Below are 22,185 nucleotides of genomic sequence, written 5' to 3'. Positions count from 1 at the left end.
CTACATCGTCTATGGGGTGGGGCTTGTGAAAGGTCAGACATCTTGAATCAAAGAGCTAGTCAAGGGGGATTCCAAATCAAGCAAAAGATCGTTAACCATTAATCAAAACCAAATAAAAGCTATCTAAGCTGATAGAAAAGTTTCCAGTATAGCGAATAGCTGAAATCTTAGAGAAATACTTCACCAAAAACCGTGAACAATACTCCAAAATCATAAGCGTATCCAAGAACGTCTTGCCGGAAGCACGACAGAGGAAAAATTGAGGTGGTGTCAACAAGAAGTACTGCAGTACCTGGCCACAGGTGGCGCTGGTGAGTACACCCCCTTCTAGTATAGTGATAGCTGGCGTATCCCTCCCGTAGAATTCTGTCGGGCAACGGAGTTGACAGCTACATGATTATCGGGTAAGTTTAATATTGAAAAATAAAAGTAAACTGATGATACTTTAGTTTCGGTATTATTGTACTGTATTACAGGGCAATCCCCTCTGATGGTCCAGCAGTTTGCTGCAGTAGAGGGGCTTGAGTGTCTCAATGATGGGCTGGGCAATGGCGGTGGGGTAGTTTATCCACCCTGGCAGGCTCAACCATACCGCTAAGGCCAGTTCTGGGAGACCAGACCAGGACTGGACCCCTATAGGCCTTTTCCTTTATTTTAGATAGGCAAAGGCTAGGAGAAGGAAAACTCCAAAATCAAACCAAACAAGACCCCAACGGCGGAGCTTCCCAGCGCCGGCGGAAGAGGGTAATGCCTGTCGGGCAGGCAACAAGGCGGGCCTTGACATAACAAGAACCCGGCAGCCCGATGCAACCAACATTGGAGAAGCCGCCTGTCTCATGTCTTGAGCTGCGGTGAAAACGATGTGGGTCAAGTGTGTGCGCGTGGCCGTTGCAAAGCCACGACCACCCAAAACAATATACCCAGCTACTGGCATTCTGTCGTTTCCTCCACCCTTCTTCATCTCTTTCTCACCATCATCATCATCACCACCACCACCAAGTCCTGAGGAGACAGCACCGTGGGTGAAGGGGGCAGGCCTGGATAGCTGGAAGCCCTTAGCCCACAACTGCACTCAGGCAGCGAGTCTAAGATCCAGTCGCTCTCTGGTGACGGTGCCATGACACCAGAGTTCGGCAGCTGGACCCGTGACTGGGCTGGCCTAGAAAAGGTGGGGTAAACATCGGACACGGCAAACCCGTCTGGTCAGCTCACCGCGGCTGGCGGACATCCCACCAATGCGGTCGAAACAACAAGAAAAAAATATTAACCTTATGTGCGTGGAACATCCGCACCCTCCAAGACGTGACGAACACCAACCGCCCGGAACGACGTACAGCCCTCGTCTGCAAGGAGCTAGCCCGCTTCAATGTTGATGTGGCGGCTCTTAGCGAGACCAGATTACCCGAAGAGGGCAACATCAGGGAAGCTGGAACAGGCTACACCATCTTCTGGAAAGGCAAGGCCCTAGAGGAGCCTCGCATCCACGGTGTCGGCTTCGCCATCCGTTCCCAGCTAGTGCAGCAGCACAACCTCGCTCCCAAGGCCATCAGTGAGCGCCTGATGACTGTCCGCATCCCAATCACGCGGGACAGACACCTCACCCTGGTCTCTGTCTACGCCCCGACTATGACCTCAACCGATGATGACAAAGCTGCCTTCTACACCCAGCTCAACCGCACCATCCAGGCAGTGCCCGCCAACGACAAACTCATTGTGCTTGGCGACTTTAATGCCCGAGTAGGCAAAGACCATCGCCTTTGGGAGGGAATCATCGGCCGCCATGGCATTGGAAATTGCAACGCCAATGGCCAATTCCTACTGGGTCTGTGTGCAGACACCATCTTCCAGTTACCAAGGCGACAAAAGACCACATGGACACACCCACGGTCAAAACACTGGCACACCCTGGACTACGTCCTGACCAGAGCCAGAGACCGAGGAGACGTCCACATCACCCGATCCATGCCCGGAGCGGACGACTGCTGGACGGACCACAGACTCCTCATCTTCCGACTCTACGTGACGACCCTACGACCACCTAGAAGGGCACCTGACAGCGTACCACACCAACGCTTTGATTGTAGCAAGCTCCGCAACCCACAGGTGGCACAGAACTACAAGGAGGCCTGCGAACGACACCTCGCAGACCCTGTGGGTCAGGCCACTGTTGAGCACCACTGGCCCACCCTCAGAAACGCCATGGCCCGTGCCGCGGAGGAAACACTAGGCTACACCACCAAGAAACGGCAGGATTGGTTCGATGAGAATGACGCTACCATCTCTCTTCTCATTGAAACCAAACGACAAGCACACCTGACTTTGGAAAACCAACCAACAGCAGCTAACAAATGTGCTCACAAGGTGGCTGAAGCTGGTTGCCAAAGAGGGATCCGTGAAGCCCAGAACACCTGGTGGCAAAGAAAAGCTGCAGAAATACAGAGTTTCGCTGACCAACGTGACCTGCGCAGCTTCTATGCAGCAACAAAGGAAATATTCGGTCCAACATGGTCATCAGTGGGCGGCCTGAAGGACGCGGATGGGGCCACGACCATCACCGACAGCGAGGGCATCCTGGCCAGGTGGAGGTCTCACTTTGAGAACCTCCTCAATGACCAAGCAGACACCCCAGACGATCTCCTGCGAATGACCCCGCAGCATCCCGTCCGTCACTGGATGGCACTACCACCCTCCATCCAGGACTTCAACAAGGCCCTGCAGCGCATGAAGCACGGCAAAGCCCCAGGGCCAAACAACATCCCGTTGGAGCTCCTCATTCACGGTGGCCCCGGGTTGAGGAACTGTTTGATGCTCCTTATGCTGAAAATATGGAAGACCAAGACCCTCCCCAGTGACTTCCGCGATGCAAACAACATTACCATCTTCAAGAAGGGAGACAGGGAGAACTGTAACAACTACCGGGGAATATCACTGCTAAGCATCGCGAGTAAGATTTTCGCTCGGATTCTCCTTGACAGCCTCCTTATTCTCGCAGATGACGTCCTGCCAGAATCCCAGTGCGGCTTTTGACCGTCCCGCGGGACCATAGACATGATCTGCGCGCGACAACTACAAGAGAAGAGCCTCGTACAACAACAGCCCATAATGTTCATCTTCTGGGATTTGAAAAAGGCCTTCGACAAAGTACCTCGACCTGCCATGTGGGCTGTCCTCAAAAGATAAGGCTGCCCACCCGATTTTGTCAAGCTGGTGCGTGCCCTCCATGATGGAATGGTTGGGAGAGTCTGCCACCAGAACTCTCTTTCAGACCCATTCCCCATCAACGGCGGCCTGAAGCAGGGCTGTGTTCTGGAACCAACGTGTTTCTCGCTATACACAGCAGCAATGCTCAATGAGATTTCCCCAGACACACCCTCAGTCGACCTACGTTTCTGCATGGATGGAGGCGTTTTCAACCTCGCTAGACTCAGCGCCAGAACCTAGACCACCTTGTGTGCAGTGTGAGAACTGCTGACGACAATGCCACCCCAGGTCAGACGGCAGAGGACCTGCAGTCATTAGCTGATGCATACAACTCTGCCTACGAACGTTTTGGGATGCAAGTCAATACAGACAAAACAAAGACCCTCGTCCAACATCCACCAGGACTGATGCTCCCAAACTTCAATACCACAGTGAATGACCAACTGTTAGAACAGGTGGACCAGTTCTCCTACCTAGAGAGCATCCTAACATCAGCTCCCACAAGCAAAAAGGACGTGGAGAACAGGATCAGGGCAGCCCACTCCGCCTTTGGCCGACTCAACTGCCGCGTATTTAACAACCACGCACTGACAATGACCACCAAAATAATGGTGTTCAGGGCAGTAGTACTCTCCACGCTCCTGTATGCATGTGAAACATGGACGCTATATAGAAGCAATATTAAAAACCTAGAACGCTTCCACCAAATGAAACTGAGGCAGATCTTGAAAATCCCCTGGGAGAGCCACACCACCAACATTGAAGTCTTAGAACGTGCCTCGCTGACCAGCGTGGAGGCCACCATCATCAACCACTGCCTCCGCTGGATAGGACACGTGCATAGTATGGATCCATCTAGGCTCCCAAAGAAGATATTCTACGGAAAACTGACCCAGGGCACCAGACCACAGGAGCCCCAAAAATGCGCTATAAAGATCAAACTAAAGTGCACCCTGGCTCTAACTGACATCGATCCTTCCTCATGGGAAGAAACAGCCAGGGACAGGAAAACCTGGAGGAGTACAGTACACCATGGCACCGTGGACTTCGAGAAGAGGAGGAGACAAAATGAGGAGGCTAGGAGGAGAAGGAGAGAGCGATTAGAACAGCCCAGCCCACCACCTACCCTCCCTTGTGAACACTCTCCGCGACTCTTCCACCACAGACTAGGACTTAACAGCCACATCAGACATAAGCACCCATCCCAAAGATAGGAGGCTGATGGCTAACGACAGAACCCAATACTCGGACACGAGTGGGCGCCGACGACGACAGGGCAATGTAACCTGGGGAAAAACTACTTTTTTCTATAGAAAAAATTCCGCTCTTTGAAAATGACACTCGTTCCCGTCCCAAATGAATAGTTTTAGAAATATATATATCTATATCCCACGATAATGGGGGATCCCCAGTGGGAACTCAGGCTTTAGAGTGAGGAAAACATACTGGGGAAACGATATATAATGGTAAAACAAGCCTTGTCTTCTCTATACATTACCTTCTTGGATTTATAATAACCCGATGAAAAAATGCGGTAATATTGAGCTGCTTAATCTAACATTAGCAGTGTTTTTCATTTATTTGTTGACATTCTACTGGTAGGTTGTAGTCGCTCTCGTTTGTTCATAGCAGGTTTCGACCTTCAGCGCATAAACAACACCTCCACCAATACGATTACTTCTTCTCCAGCCGCCACATTTAAATATTCGATTGGATCAAGTATTTGACTTGATCCAGTACAACTATACCATTCCTTTTGTGTAATACCCTCGTATACATATTACGTTTGACCCAAGAATTACTCGTTTTATTAACCGGCATCTTATAAAATCACCTCATTTTATATTCCCATTAAATATTATTTATCATACACTCCATTTTACCTGGCAATATTACTTTTATACATTTTGTTATCACCTTGTCATGCCAAGAATTGACACGACTCTTTTACCCCCAGTCTATTTTGCAGTATATTTTTTTTAAATTGCTCTAACAGCCTTAATTTTTGTCATAGAGAGGTCAGGTTGGTCTCATTCTCTTGGAAAATCCCTGAAGTTTCTCAAAAAAATTATAAAAAATATGCAAAAAAAAAAAAAAAAGTAAATGGCAGTTTTTTTGCAAGGACGTACCGGTACGTCCATGGGGGTGAAGGGATGAGTTTTGTGAAACGTACCAGTACGTCCTTTGGGGGTAAAAGGGTTAAATACTTGCTCTAGACAATAAACAAGTTTCCCATTCTGGTTCATTCACTTTTACTCTCTAGACTCTGTTGCTTTTCCGTTAACCAGTCACGAACCCATATGTATGTAAAGTTTGCACAGGGGGGTTAATATTTCCCAAACCCCTTTCTGTGGAAACCTTTGTCCAAGTCAGGTCTTTGTTAGTTCAAGTGACTTCTTTTTTGCGTATTTTACAATGGAAGTTATAGAAACTTCGGTAAATTTACAGTTTCATCCATTATGGGGAAACTGGAATAAAAATATATTTGTTGCATCAGAAATAGTGTAGTTCCAACGAATTTAATGTTTATTTTGACCGCAAACCATCCGATTTGGAGATTTACTAAGTTGTTCTAGAATGCAGAAAGACCCTACTTCATCTCAACAATTATGGGGGACACCAGGTGGGAACCGGGGTTTTGGGTGGGGGGGGGGTCAAAAGATATTTGCAATAAATGAATACTTATCCTTCCACCACCCCTCCCCCTATACCCCTATCTAGCCCTACCGGGGGGGGGGGGGGGGGCCTCCGCCCCCCCTTAAGGTCACAGTGATTTTCAAGGCACTACTGAACCTAATAAACCCACCTAACCTAGCCTAGGGGCTCTGTACCCCTACCTAGGGACCCTGTACCACTACCTAGGCCTACCGGGGGGGGGGGGGGGGGCTCTGTCCTCCCCCTTAAGGCCACAGTGAATTTTGGGACACTACCGAACCTAATACAACCACCTAACCTAGGGCCCTGTACCCCTACCTAGGCCTACCCCTGCGAGGCCACCCCCCCCCCCTTACGGCCACTACCTAACACATCCATCAAACCAAATCCAAAGGGATGGTACTGCTGCATACATCGTTATACTATCACCATCATAATATACTCTATAAATTAATGAAGCTTACCTTAAACTGTTGGTTCATCAAGATGTGTTGCTGCTTTGAGGAAAACGTGAAGCCGTTGGGAAGGTTCCTTGACATGCAGGCCAATTTTTATTTTGTAAAATTAAATTGTCTCTCTGGCACAAATGCACTAGTTTTTCAACAAATTCATTGTAAGTTACGAAACAGTCAGGACAAGAAAATGGAATTTCAACTTCTTGTGCAACATGAGATGACGCCCTTTCTATGGTCTCCATGTCTAAAAACGAAATGAAATGCCTAGGAAGATATTGTATTGTGGCGCTGTTGTATTGTCGCGCTGTGATTGGCCAAACATGTATGACGTCATAGTGGACAGGCGCTCTGATTGGCCAAACGTGTAAGACTTCATAGTGGACTAGTTTGTCAGCGGATTATAGTGGTTACAGGGCTCATTTAAGCAAATACAAGACACAGTCAACAATAACAACAGACTTAGAAAATATCTGGGAGGAAGACATGAGTAGCGTGAGTTTGATCGTCGATATATGAAGAACTAGGCATTTGCGACAGATAATATTTTACAGAAATACTAAAAAAGACTTGCTTTACTCGGGAAATATATTATTATAATAGATTTCCCATAATGGATGAAACTGTAAATTTTCCGAAACTTCTAACGACTGCAGTAATCCATACTTGAAAACATTTCGGAGAATTCTAATGTTGATTTTCTTAATTCTTAAAATGGAATAGCCCAACGTTTACAGTGTCCCAAGTGCAATACTAAGCTAAGACAAAGAAGAAATGGCGATGTGGATATACAGAAGTTAAGACGTACAGTCACAACACCCCAGTGACCCACAAGTTTCGTCGTTGCGGTTAGAAGTCATTAATTTTATATATTTGCAGGTAGAACCTTGGATAGGGGTTGTGACCTTGGAAGGGGGTCCGGGGGTTGTGACCTGGGAAGGGGGTCCGGGGGCTTGCCCTGGCTAGGGGTTGCAACCGGGGAACCACTATCTTAGGTTAGGTGGGTTTATTAGGTTCTGTACCCTTTTGTACTTTTTTATATATTGTGTAAAGGGTATATAAGCGTAGCATTGCTAACATTAGCAATGTCAGCGTAACATTGCTAATGTTAGCGTAACGTTGCCAATGTTAGCGTGCGCAGTACATACGGTCTTGATAACTCAAGTGAGGACGGAATTTGAACAAGAGCCATTATATTTAAACATTCTAACATGAAATATGTTTTACTGAAGAAAATAACGTGACAACTGGTTTTCACCTTCATTTCATCCACAAAAACAACCAGTTCGGCTACTTGAAGTTACTCGAACTGATTGTAGTTTCTTTGCGGTTGAAATGAAGTCAAATTCAGTTAAATCAAGTCATTTCCTACGAGAAAACATATATTTTCTGTTCGAAATGAGAATCTAAAATACAATAAAACTTTACCTTAGTTTCTAGTCATAGGCTATACATAAACCATATATTTTCCCCAAACCTTTATCTTGCCCTTTATGATTTCTGTACTTGTTTACAAGAGCAAGCTCTCCATATACTCCAAAATTATGCATTCCTGCAGCTCTCCTGTTTTTGTACAGTAATTAGGTGGTTCTTTAAATGCTGGGAAAGCAAAAAATAAGATATGTTGCCCGAAGGGGGGGGGGGGAAGGGGAGGGGTTGGTTGAGGTGGTACTAAACGACCTGGAACAGACAACATATTCAACCAAAAAGTATGTGACATCAGTGTACATTTGTTATTTATTTAAAATATATACTAAATAAAAAATGGAGTAATTACTCAAGTGTCACATCATTTCTGTTCAATTCAATAGGAGTAAACTACCTGTTCACGATTTGTCCTAACAAATCTACGTATGTATAAGTTATTGGGATCCCTGGGGGAAACCGAAATCTTGGGTTAGAATTTAATAATAAACTAAATATAACCGGTTAGAAATGTACATGGTTAGTGTAAGTGGCGTACAATTAAGGTATAATTACCAAAATCACAATGTCCATCAAAAATTGGTACAGGCTCCAACCTCGTTTGCTTTCGTAGGGAATAAACAATATCTCACTGCTCCTTTGGCCAGCGGCAAATGGACGACATGTGAACGACAATCATTTCGGGGGTATTTTTTTCTCTTTTAGATGGATAACAATAGCTATATACTACAAAGAATGTTTGGTGCTATTATAGTATGCTATCTACCGTCGAATTTCTACTATAGTATGGGATCTACCACAAAGTATGTTATCTACCGTCATTGGTAATCTTCCTGTTTGATGAGGATTATCAAACAGATTACTTACCACCAGTATGTTATCCTCATTGGACTATAATGATAGTTTAATAATATTTATTGGAAGGACAACATGGATGCATAATTATAAGCAGTTTGTAGGTTGGGTTAGGTTATGTAAGATTAGGACATAGGTGCATAATTATAAGCAGTTTGTAAGTTAGGTTAGGTTAAGTTGGGTCGAGTTAGGTAAGGTTAGGTTAGATTATCAAGTCGGTATTGATAATCCTTATTAGAGGCGGATTAGCAAGTAGACCGTATCCTTAGGGACTGATAGTAGGTATCATACTATAGTCAGAGAGGGGTGGTAGATAGTAAAATCGGCAGTAGATAGCATACTATAATAGCACTGAATGTTTTATACATAATCAGTGACCAAAATATGTGAAATTACACTATATTTAGAAATAAATTCAATACCTTGGTCTGAAAAGTCTTCGAACGTCGGTAGTGACAATGGCTACGAGTGACGACGAAAACAGTGAACTGTGAATAGGCGACTGAAGAGGGAACTGTGAAATCGTGAACAAGTTTAAGATGGGGGGGGGGGGGGGGGGAATGGTTCTTGCAAAGTGGCTCTTGTAATACAAAGACAGTAAACTAAAGTGTCTTTGCTTGTAAAACAACATCCGGGAATTTATGCTTAAATATTTGGAAGCACTTCATTGGTTTAAAAACCAGTTAATGATTGTCATCCAAAAACATAAAGCTGCCAAAATGCGAAGGTAAAAAACATATGCGCAAAACCCAGTGTACCACAATCAGTCTCTTAAAAGTAAATCATGGGCTTAGAAAATTAAATGCTGCTCAAATTTTAGTCTATCAGTAAGATTATTATGACCCAGTCCCTATTAGTCATTGACTCATTAAGAATAAATGACAAAACTGACCGCACTCATCCATTTCTTATAACGAATTCCAGTTTCAGTAGATATCAAGGTACATAACTACATATTAACCAAAATACATAATATTCTTTGTGATTTAGAAACATGGTGAATTAACATAACTTCCGTTACCTACATATGAATATGGTATTAAGTACGGCAACTTACTCTTCTTCTCTCACAAAGATGACTGGCCATATCCCACATGTTATTAATAGTATGAAGTTTCTCTTAATTCACCAACTCTCTTTCCACACCTGGTTTTGATATAAGCCACCTACCAAGATTTGCTGTAAGAAAAACTAAATTCCTTAATACCGCAAGAGGGTCTGCCCCTCTCTTTTATTCTTCTCTTTCTCCTTGTTTCCTTAATCTTTCCCATCCCGAGTACCTGCCTTTGAACTATAAACTGGATTATATTCAGGGGTACTCTTCCTTTCCCCATATTCTCCACTTCCCTATTCTTTTCCTTATTATTGTTGTAAGAAAGATTTAGTTATGGTATTACTTGTGCGTAATTTAAATACCATATGGAAACGTGAAAATCTTGTATGTCAGCTAGCGTGACTATTGCGGTTGGTTGCGACAAATAGTCTTTGTTGGGACAGCAGTCTTCAGAACAAGTGGTTCCTGGTTAATAGAATGTGTGCAAACCTTCTTTTAAATATTATGATCGAACTTTGTCCTGTAACCATAAACAGGTCTTGATGAAAAATTTAAATAGCTTGTTATTAGTTTGGCAACCTATTGTAATGAATTTGGTATTTTAAAATCCTATTTTAGATCCATGCCCGGACTTTATACCACCAGTTCCCCGCTAGGATTTTGCAATATATCCACATATATCTTTTTTTTTAATTTTCCTAATTTTGGACATGAAAATAAATAACCTGTATTACCTTCTTTGAACCTGTCACACACATCAGTGGTGTATCTTCCTCTGCAACTTGCTAATAGTTCGATCATGTTTAACCTTGCCCTTTTTAAGGATTATCTCATAAAAGGCTGTTGGTAATTTTCTTTCACGAATCTCAATTTTTTACCCGTTTCATTTATGATATAGTCTTTCACCCGCCACACACAGTGGTGCATTTCCTCCTGAAATTTGATTTGATAGTTTAACCTTGCTTTCATTATAAGGGATACCTTGTCCATTTATCTCAAAGGCGGTGAATAATTTTCTTCTATGATTCTTAATTTTTTTTTCGTCCCTTTCTTTGTCCTATATTTTCTATTATCTGTTTTAACAGTTGTTTTACTCAAGATTATTTCTTACTTTCATTCTATAATTAGAATTTTATTAAATTTTACTCCCACGTTTCAATAGGGGGTTCTACAATGATCGTCCATTACCCATGGTTAATATCTTTTCATCAGATCATATCATGGAACATCACCTTCTCTATAGACTATTATGACACTCCATACTAATGCTTCTGCTAGATATTTTATCATGGAGTACTTGATGGCTGTTCATAACTATTCTCATAATTCTGTATTGAAGGTTTTCCAGATCCTTCAATTTTATCCAGTTCACTTTAAATCAATGTTAACTAAATTTCTCGTCTCGATATTTTGTTTTTCTTTGGTCATTTATGTGATCTTTTGGTTTTTTCTTATTGATATTTGCTTCTTTTCTCTGTGAACCAATCTCCCAGATACTTGCTGGTTGTTAATACATCATGTTTTGGAGGGGATTACTAGGAGTAAGGACTTTCTTAGATATATGTTTTTGGTGGGATTAATACGGAGTAGGGACTTTCTTGGGATCTTCAAGCTATGAAAATGACTTAAAGCATATTCTACTTCTTTACTTCATGTGGGAAACGCCCTTATCTACACTATCAGGAACGAATATCAATCATTCCTATCACATTATACATTTTCTACTGATACAGTTCAAACATACTTGTCTTACCTTTCCTTTCCTCTGTTCTTGCAAGTCTGCAAGATGGTTATACCTTTATTTTATTAATTTTCTTCAGTGACAATGCTGCTTTCCCTCTAATGCGATAATTCAGATCTAGCTTATGGAAGCACTTACAGGCATCATAAAACCATATGTATATTGGTCCTCCAATATACTTGTCTAAGTGAAACCCACTGCATGCACCCAGCATTAGGTAAGTTAGTACCTGTTAATGAAACCAACTGTGCTATATTCCTACACTCCCCTAAGCATAGACAGACAACATATTGGAATATAACCAAAATAAATCCTTCATACAGAAAATAAGTCACAGTTTGTTAAAAATACACCAAAATAAATCTTTTATACAGAAAATAAGCTATTTCCTTAAGTCACTGCAAATTTATTATACAGTACTTAAAATGGACTCATAATATGGCTAGACACATAAGCATGAAGAAATCCTACAATATTATGGACACTAATGAATTAATTCTATTGATTACTATATAAAATCAAGGAAATATCTTGATAAATGTATATATAGAAGAATAAAACATCCATGAGGTAGTTGCCATCAAGTCGTTGGGCAAGTAAATTCATCCGGAAGTACTTGCAGAGATATTGGAAGTATTTATCAACACAACTCCAACAAAGTAATGGCAGACCTTCTAAGAAACTACAAACAATAGCCCAGCATGCAGTGTATATTATTGGAAAATAACTCATGCACATTGCTTTTAGGTAAAAAGTTCTAAATTATATCAATATCTTGAAATAACATTTTCTTTATAACAAGATACTTTGAAGATACTGGAAAGGATGATAGATACCAGACTAAGAGAAGTAGAAATAGGTAAAGAGCAGATGGGATTCATGAAGGGGAGGGGAACAACAGATGGTGTATTTTGTCTGAGGCAACTATTGGAGAAATTCCGGGAAAAGCAGAGACCTGCATGCGGTATTTATTGACCTTGAAAAGGCTCATGACAGAGTCCCAAGACAAGAAGTATGGAGGAGTCTGAGGGAGAGGAGGGTGTCAGAGAAGTACGTTCGACTGATACAAGAGATGTACCGTAATGTATTTACTCGAGTGAGGAGCAGTGATGGGGAGACAGAGAGTTTTGAGGTGAGAGTAGGATTACACCAAGGGTCAGCTCTGAGCCCATTTATCTTTAACATAGTGATGGACGTTTTAATAGAAGAAGTAAGGGAGGCAGTACCATGGAACATATTGGATGCAGATGATATTGTTCTGTGCGCAGAGAGCAGGGAAGATCTGGAAATGAAATTGGAAAGATGGAGGCAAGTACTGGAGGACAGAGGAATAAGTATAAGTAGATCTAAGACAAAATATGTGCACCACCAGTGAAGGGGATGATAGAGAAAGTATTCAGCTTAGGGGAGAACAGATAAAGAGAGTTGATAAGTTTAAGTATTTGGGATCCTTTGTTAACGCTGGAGGAGGTATAGAAGATGAAGTTAAACATCGGGTACAGGAAGGCTGGAACAACTAGAGAGCAGCCTCGGGAGTTCTTTGTGACAAAAGAATACCACCGAGATTCAAAGAAAAATTTCTTAAGACAGTGGTAAGAACAGCAATGCTGTAAGGAAAAGGAAACGGCAAGCATGAGGAAGACAGAGGAGAAGATGGATGTGGTAGAAATGAGAATGCTTAGGTGGATGTCTAGGGTGACAAGAGAGGATCAGATAAAAAATGACTACATAAGGGGGTGGAAATATCAAAGAAAGTGCAGGAAGGGAGGCTGAGATGGTATGGACACCTGATGAGGACCACGTTGGGAGACATATTATGGAGATGGAGGTTAAAGGAAGAAGAGGGAGACCAAGAAAGAGATGGAGAGACTGTGTGAGAGGAGACTTACTGGAGAAGGGAATTGATGAGACAGAAGCACAAAATAGAAAAAGATGGAAAACAGCTCATCCGCAACAACGACCCTTTATAAAAATGGGAACCAGATGGGAAGAAGTTGTTTACAGTATAACAAAAATATGCAATGCCCAAAAATTACCAGAGAACTATCATGTAAATTGCAAAATACACCTCATAATCCTTTTACAGTATATGTAAATAAATAAATATATATATATATATATATATATATATATATATATATATATATATATATATATATATATATATATATATATATATATATAATTACACATACATGATAAACTTGCTTGCCATAATGCTGCCCACATACTCTCCTGAATTTTATACTCTTTGTTCAAAGGAGTGAAACTGATTGAAGCAGAAGAAACTTTTTTAGATGGCCCAACCTTGAATTATCAACTATAAAAAATACCTGTATTCACTTTTCGTATTTATAGAAAACCGACTATACATATGAAACCTTTTCAAGTAAATATTACTCATTACCTTAGATTTTAAGGGGCTACATATTATCATTGATACATTATGCCAAGGTGTTGAAATATATTTCCCTTTCTTGCTCTCTTAGTGATGTACTGTATGTAGGAAAGAATTATGAAAAAACTAATTTCATCAATTGTATGGCTGTAGACACATTACCTGAACATTTTCATGCAATTCCTTCAATTTAAGGAAATTTTGCATGACTTGCCAAGTTAGTTCGGCTTTAGAACCACTAGACTCAGGCATTTCATATTGTTAATTTTTTGTTTCTAATCATTTATTGTGGTTTCCGTAATAAATTTGTAGAAGTTTTGTTTGTGCCTAAGAATGTTGTCTTTGCCCATTCACAGTTTATTTCTTCTTTTGGCTGACAAGTTATCAGGACACATGAAAAGTTGAATAATGAGTGCATCGCTGAAGAACATACAGCTACTCAAGTACACCAATCAAAAAGCAGAATAATGAAAACAGATAAGACTAAAAAGCAAACTACTACATTTGAAAAGATTGTAAATACTGTACAAAGATTTTTGTTTCAAGCAAATTCTAATGTAGAAAAAAAATGGCAATCATAAAATCATCCATAAAACAATACTCTTCCTCTGTCTATTTGTTTTCACATCTGTCTGTAAGTTTGTCTTGACATTTTATCGTGCACAAAATAAACCACAGCCTTTTCTGCTAATGTCTGTCCCCTTTGCTCATGTTTATGAAACTTACAAAAAATATTGCCTAAACTGTGATGAATATTTCAAATAATCTCAGGGCAAATACTCAAATGAAAAGAACCTGCTGTTTACATAATTTTGTAATTTCTATAAACACACAACTCATCCATATAATCAAATAAACCAAAAATTATGAAATACAAGATTCATCTTAGCAAAGCAATCTCGCCACAATGTAACCTAAAAAAATATACTGTAATCTTAACATATACAAACATGACTTTGCACAATCAAATAAACAGGTATTACATAACCCTGTAAACAGACAAGATTCATCCCTCAGGAAAACACTCCCTTCAAACAGATATCGTAAAATCATAAACTCACGGGATAAGTATGAAGTTTATTATAACTGATAAATAAAGGATGATTTACTTATTCATATCTTTACAGACCAGGCTTTCAGAGAAAACTATTCCAATCACACAACCACATATAATCTAAAATTATTATGCAGACCACAATATTCTTTTTATCACAAGCCAGCACTATACTTCACACTGCATGTCTACAGGTCCAAGAAGATTTGGAATATATCACATATCTCACCATAGACTAACAACTTGCTTCATAGTAACTACAGATACAAAGTTGATTACAAAAAAGTAATTCCTTATCATTCAATAAGAGAACAAAGGGTGCAATATAAATACAGAACTAATTAATCTATAAAATATAATTCCTAAATGTTCAATCATCATGATTGTTTTTCATAATCATGAACATATGGTAAAGTTTTGCCTGATGAGAGGATATACCATTCACTGCTTTATAACCAAAAGCTAAATGTAACAAAATAAAAATAAGGTAAACTGAATTAACAGCATAATCCATTGGAAGGGACATAGTTCCAGGTACAACCAACAAGAATATAAGTAAAGGTAATTGCAAAAGTAGTGTTAGCAGCCAGCTTCCAGCCAGTTCAGGTACCTGAAAAAATTCAAATAATTTCAATTATGTGACTTTCCCCATCAGTTATACAAATCAGGTTTAATTTACTATAAATATTTTTTTCATATAAACTCATCATTTATTTACAGAAATTTCTATCCTGAATGTTTTCAGGTTCTCCAGCCTCTTGTACTCTACACAAAAGGTAGTATCTTCAAGCACGCACATTATTTATTTATCTGTCAATAGAAGGCTGTCTCTATGCATGCACAACTGTCTTTTTGCTTGTCAGATAATACAATATATCTTTAGTAGTATAAATAGCCATATGAAATTCTCCACAGTAAAGCAGTCTATGCAGGGACACCTGGACTTTTGGATATGTCTCAATCAATACATACATAATATGTATGAACTATATACAAATTAGCAAGGCTCATAATGCTAGGAATAAGGCAATTATCTGTGATTTCAGGGTTTATATGATAATCTTGTTTAGTGTTTTAAAACCAATTGGTTGTATCACAGCAACCCTGAGCCCCAAATATGTAAAGCTCAGTACTTAAAAGGGAGGCTAATGTACTTAATGCCTTGTATGTTTGCAAATTGGAACAAGACCTATATGAAACCTTTGGGACTAAAAGAGTCAAGAGTAAAGACAGGCTTTTTAGGTTAATGTGAAATCCCCATTTGTGCAGCTGCATAAGTTCCTTTGTTTTTCAAGTCAAGAGATGCTGTACAACATTATTATTATTGTTACTTGCTAAGCTACAACCCTAGTTGGAAAAGCAGGAAGCTATAAGACCAGACCCTACAGTGAAAATAGCCTAGTGAAGAAAGGAAACAAGAAAAAATGATATTTTAATTATAAAATAAATTTTTGAATATACTTACCCGGTGAATATATAATAGCTGCAACTCTGCGGCCCGACAGACAACATACTTAAAAAACTCGCGAGCGATCGCTATGCAGGTTGCGGGTGTGCCCACCAGCGCCAACTGTCGGCGAGATACCACTCTCGGATGTAAACAAAACCTTCAATTCTTTTCGTCCCACTGCGTCTCTATTGGGGAGGAAGGGAGGGTCGTTTAATTTATATATTCACCGGGTAAGTATATTAAAAAATTTATTCCATAATTAAAATATCATTTTTAAATATTTAACTTAGCCGGTGAATATATAATAGCTGATTCACACCCAAGGAGGTGGGTAGAGACCAGAAATATGTTTACATCGTATAAGCTAAGAGTTTTTTCATTTTGACAGTTATCAATATAACAAAACCAAAATAAATAGGTACCTGGTAAGGAAGTCGACTTAGACGATTACTCTGCCTTGTAAGTCTGTCTTCCTTACGGAGCCCAGCGATCCTCTTAGGATGCTGACAGACTCCCAGGAGCTGAAGTATCAAGGGCTGCAACCCATACAACAGGACCTCATCAAACCCCTAATCTGGGCGCTCTCAAGAAATGACTTTGACCACCCGCCAAATCAACCAGGATGCGAAAGGCTTCTTAGCCTTCCGGACAACCCATAAAAACAACATTAAAAAACATTTCAAAAGACAGATTAAAAGGATATGGAATTAGGGAATTGTAGTGGTTGAGCCCTCACCCACTACTGCACTCGCTGCTACGAATGGTCCCAGTGTGTAGCAGTCCTCGTAAAGAGTCTGGACATCTTTCAAGTAAAATGACGCGAACACTGACTTGCTTCTCCAATAGGTCGCGTCCATGATACTTTGCAGAGATCTATTTTGCTTAAAGGCCACGGAAGTTGCTACAGCTCTAACCTCGTGCGTCTTAACCTTAAGCAAAGATCGGTCTTCCTCACTCAAGTGTGAATGAGCTTCTCGTATTAACAATCTGATAAAATATGACAAAGCATTCTTTGACATAGGTAAGGATGGTTTCTTAACCGAACACCATAACGCTTCAGATTTGCCTCGTAAAGGTTTAGTACGAGCTAAGTAGAACTTAAGAGCTCTAACAGGGCATAATACTCTTTCTAGTTCATTGCCTACGATCTCCGATAAGCTAGGAATATCGAAAGATTTAGGCCAAGGCCGAGAAGGCAGCTCATTCTTGGCTAGGAAACCAAGCTGCAGAGAACAAGTAGCTTTTTCAGACAAAAACCCGATGTTCTTGCTGAAGGCATGAAGCTCACTGACTCTTTTAGCCGAGGCCAAGCATACCAGGAAAAGAGTCTTAAGAGTGAGATCCTTCAGGGAGGCTGAATGTAAAGGCTCAAACCTGTCTGACATGAGGAATCTTAGGACCACGTCTAAATTCCACCCAGGTGTAGCCAAACGACGTTCCTTAGAGGTCTCAAAAGACTGAAGGAGGTCTTGCAGATCTTTATTGTTGGAAAGATCTAAGCCTCTATGCCGGAAGACCGAGGCCAACATGCTTCTGTAGCCCTTGATCGTAGGAGCTGAAAGGGAGCGAACTTTTCTCAGGTATAAGAGAAAATCAGCTATTTGGGCTACAGAGCTACTGGACGAGGATACGGAAACTGACTTGCACCAGTCTCGGAAGACTTCCCACTTCGATTGGTAAACTCTAATGGTAGAAGCTCTCCTCGCTCTAGCAATCGCACTGGCTGCCTCCTTCGAAAAGCCTCTAGCTCTCGAGAGTCTTTCGATAGTCTGAAGGCAGTCAGACGAAGAGCGTGGAGGCTTTGGTGTACCTTCTTTACGTGCGGCTGACGTAAAAGGTCTACTCTTAGAGGAAGACTTCTGGGAAAGTCTACCAGCCATCGAAGTACCTCGGTGAACCATTCTCTCGCGGGCCAGAGGGGAGCAACTAACGTCAACCTTGTCCCTTCGTGAGAGGCGAATTTCTGCAGTACCTTGTTGACAATCTTGAATGGTGGGAATGCGTAAAGATCTAGGTGTGACCAATCTAGGAGAAAGGCATCTATATGTATTGCTGCTGGGTCTGGGACTGGAGAGCAATAGATTGGAAGCCTCTTGGTCAACGAGGTTGCAAAGAGATCTATGGTGGGTTGACCCCAAGTCGCCCAAAGTCTCTTGCACACATCCTTGTGGAGGGTCCATTCGGTTGGAATTACTTGACCTTTCCGACTGAGACAATCTGCTAGAACGTTCAAGTCGCCCTGGATGAACTTCGTTACTAGGGAGATGCCTCGATCTTTTGACCAGATGACCAGGTCCCTTGCGATCTCGTACAGAGTCAGTGAGTGGGTACCTCCCTGTTTGGAAATGTACGCCAAGGCTGTGGTGTTGTCCGAGTTGACCTCCACCACCTTGCCTCGAAGGAGATTCTCGAAGCTTATCAAGGCCAGGTGAACTGCCAAAAGCTCCTTGCTGTTGATATGCATGCTCCTCTGACTCGAGTTCCACAGACCTGAGCATTCCCGACCGTCCAGCGTCGCGCCCCAGCCCAAGTCCGATGCGTCTGAAAAGAGAACGTGGTTGGGTTTCTGAACTGCTAGGGGAAGACCCTCTCGTAGACTGATATTGTCTTTCCACCAAGTCAGACAAGTCTTTATCTTTTCGGAAATCGGGATCGAGACCGCCTCTAGCGTCTTGTCCTTTTTCCAGTGAAAAGCTAGATGGAATTGTAGAGGTCGGAGGTGTAGCCTTCCTAGCGAGACAAATTGCTCCAGGGATGATAGCTTTCCTACCAGACTCATCCAATTCCTGACTGAGCAACGTTCTTTCTTCAACATCTTCTGGATGACGAGCAGGGCTTGATCTATTCTGGGGGCCGACGGAAAAGCCCGAAAAACTAGACTGTGAATCTCCATCCCTAAATACAGAATAGTTTGGGATGGGATCAGTTGGGACTTTTCCAAGTTGACTAGGAGTCCCAATTCCTTGGTCAGATCTAGAGTCCAATTGAGATCCTTCAGACAGCGATGACTGGAAGAGGCTCTGAGAAGCCAGTCGTCCAAATAAAGGGAGGCTCGGATGTCCGATAAATGGAGGAATTTTGCCACATTCCTCATAAGCCTCGTAAACACGAGAGGAGCCGTGCTTAGGCCAAAGCACAGGGCCCGAAACTGGTACACCACATCGTCGAAGACGAATCTCAGAAAAGGTTGGGAATCTGAGTGAATGGGGATGTGGAAGTAAGCGTCCCTTAGGTCGAGAGAGACCATCCAGTCTCCCTTTCTGACCGCTGCTAAGACTGACTTTGTGGTCTCCATGGTGAACTTCGTCTTTGTGACAAAGACATTCAGAGCACTGACGTCTAGCACCGGTCTCCAACCTCCTGTCTTCTTTGATACTAGGAAGAGACGGTTGTAAAACCCCGGTGATTGAAGGTCCGAGACTTTGACCACCGCTCCCTTCTCTAGTAAAAGAGACACTTCCAGTTTCAGGGCTTGTCTCTTTTCTTCCTCTCGGTACCTGGGAGAGAGATCGATGGGGGACGTCGCTAGAGGAGGTCTGCGTACAAAAGGGATTTTGTACCCCTCTCTGAGCAACCTCACAGATTGTTGATCTGCGCCTCTCTTCTCCCAGGCTTGCCAGAAGTTCTTGAGTCTGGCACCTACTGCTGTCTGAAGTTGCCGGCAGTCAGACTCTGCCCCGCGAGGACTTGGATCCTTTCCTCTTTCCTCTCTTCCCTTCGGCACGAGCACCTCCCCTGCTGGGGGCTCTGCCACGAAAGGGCGGAATAAACCTGGACGCTGGAGTGTCTATCCTAGTTCTAGCAGACAAGGCAGGCAAAGGGGGAACTTTGCGAGCCGAGGACGCAACTAAATCGTGGGTGTCCTTCTGCACTAAAGACAAGGCAATTTCCTTAACTAAGACTTCAGGAAACAAGCACTTAGACAAGGGCGCAAAGAGTAGCTCAGATCTTTGACATGGTGTCACTCCTGCTGATAGAAAAGAGCACAGAGACTCTCGTTTCTTTAGGACTCCTGACGTGAATGAAGCGGCAAGCTCGTTGGATCCATCGCGGACGGCCTTGTCCATGCAGGACATAATGAGTAAGGAAACATCCCTATCGGCAGAAGAGATTTTCCTACTCAGGGCTCCCAAACACCAGTCCAGGAAGTTAAAAACTTCAAACGCCCTAAAGATGCCTTTAAGAAGGTGGTCCAGGTCCGAGGATGACCAATTAATCTTTGAGCGTCTCATGGCAAGGCGGCGGGGAGAGTCTATAAGACTTGAGAAGTCGCCCTGGGCAGAGGCAGGAACTCCCAAGCCGAGAACTTCTCCCGTGGCATACCAGACGCTCGATCTAGACGAGAGTTTAGATGGGGGGAAGGCAAAGGCCGTCTTCCCTAAACTCCTCTTGGTTTCCAACCAATCGCCTAACAGCCATAAAGCTCTCTTGGATGAGCGAGAGAGAACGAGTTTCGTAAAGGCTGGCACGGCAGCAGGAACGCCTAAAACAAACTCAGACGGCGGCGAACGAGGAGCCACAGAGATAAAGTGTTCAGGGAACAACTCTTTAAAAACAAGCATGACTTTTTTAAAGTCCATAGATGGTGGAACTGCTTTAGGCTCATCTAAATCTGAAGGCTGATCATCAGGCTGTGGTTCAGCAACGTCCTCATCTGAAAGTTCCTCATCTGATAACTGATGAGAAAACGGCAAAGGGGTAGGCAACGTTTGACTCGCAGCGTCCGGCCGCACTAATGCATACGTGACGGAGCAGGACGCAGCGTCCTGAAACTGCTGAACAGTCTGGGAACTGTCAACAACAACAGGTGCGCGACGACGCACAGCGTCCACCCGAGACTGTTTAGACCGTCTGGGTTGTGCAGTCAACACCATACTGGGTTGCGGAGGTTGACGCGTCAAAACAAGTCAACTTTGATGGTTGGTGAACGTCCTGAACGTCACCAGTCGCATCAGTGAGTTGCCTAACGTCAATGTGCGGCTGGAAATCCACACGGGATCGCATCGGGGGAGGAACAACCCCAACTGGTTGACGCGAGAAAGCTACATCAAGGTCAACAGGACACACAACAGAACGCTTGGATGGCTGACGGCCAGTAGGTTCAACGGAAACCTTCTCTGTGTTGTAGTCTTCCATAAGGGACGCAAGCTTAGACTGCATGTCTTGCAGTAACACCCATTTAGGGTCTACGGAAGCGGGTGCGGTAACAGACGGGGTTAGCGACTGAGACGGCACAACTTTGCCTTTCTTAGGCGGCGAGCAGTCATCAGATGACGGCAACGGGTCCGAACTGTCCCAGTGGCTACATCCGGGATGTTGGACTTGTCCTGAAGGGACCGACTTGCGTTTCAAAGGTCTAGAGACCTTGCTCCATGGTTTCTTACGTGAAACGCCTTCGGACGACGAGGTAAAAATGGGCTCTCTCGTCTTATGGTAGGGGCGATCTTGACGAGATACGCCTGATACCAAAGAGGGAACGTCTGTTCGCTGATCAAGGCCTCTCGAACCCATAAGTCGTACGACATTGCTTCTCCCCTGGGCTTGGGAGCTTGCAAGAGGTCCCGGACTAGGTGAACGACAGGCACGAACAGACGAACCCTCGGTCGCAACACTGTTCACAACACTTTGCGCAACACTAGGCACTTTCCCACTTTCCGCCGTGGCACTTTGGCACGTGAGTTCCTTCACGTCCGCCATGAGTTGATTACGGTCACTTGCTAAAGCCTTAACTCTCTCCCCCAAGGCATGAATAGCACGCAACATGTCTTGCATAGACGGTTCCTGAGTGCTAGGAGGGGGGTTAGGAACAACCACTACAGGGGAAGGATTAGGTTCAGGGGCATGTGGAGAGGAAAAATCTACGGACCTAGAAGAACTTCTCCTTACCCTATCTCTCTCTA

General features: G+C 42.8%; 1 protein-coding gene and 1 long non-coding RNA gene across 7 annotated transcripts in view; both read right to left on the bottom strand.

Moving 5' to 3' along the window:
• The window catches only part of LOC137654326 (uncharacterized), a 46,385-nt gene extending 37,954 nt beyond the window's left edge, over positions 1-8,431 (bottom strand). Inside the window, exon 1 of the long non-coding RNA XR_011046592.1 lies at positions 8,289-8,431. This is a non-coding gene — a long non-coding RNA (uncharacterized lncRNA). The remainder of the gene's footprint in view (positions 1-8,288) is intronic.
• A 6,149-nt stretch (positions 8,432-14,580) lies between these two features.
• LOC137654691 (transmembrane protein 17-like) overlaps positions 14,581-22,185 on the bottom strand; it is a 33,404-nt gene continuing 25,799 nt past the window's right edge. For all 6 annotated transcript variants that reach the window (XM_068388574.1, XM_068388572.1, XM_068388577.1 and 3 more), the window contains one exon: positions 14,581-15,445. In XM_068388574.1, coding sequence (XP_068244675.1) covers positions 15,206-15,445 — 240 coding nt within the window. In that variant the 3' untranslated portion in view covers positions 14,581-15,205. The remainder of the gene's footprint in view (positions 15,446-22,185) is intronic.

Source organism: Palaemon carinicauda, chromosome 15, assembly GCF_036898095.1.
Source record: "Palaemon carinicauda isolate YSFRI2023 chromosome 15, ASM3689809v2, whole genome shotgun sequence".
Classification (NCBI taxonomy): Eukaryota; Metazoa; Arthropoda; class Malacostraca; order Decapoda; family Palaemonidae; genus Palaemon; species Palaemon carinicauda.
This window is presented reverse-complemented; position numbering and strand designations above follow the sequence as displayed.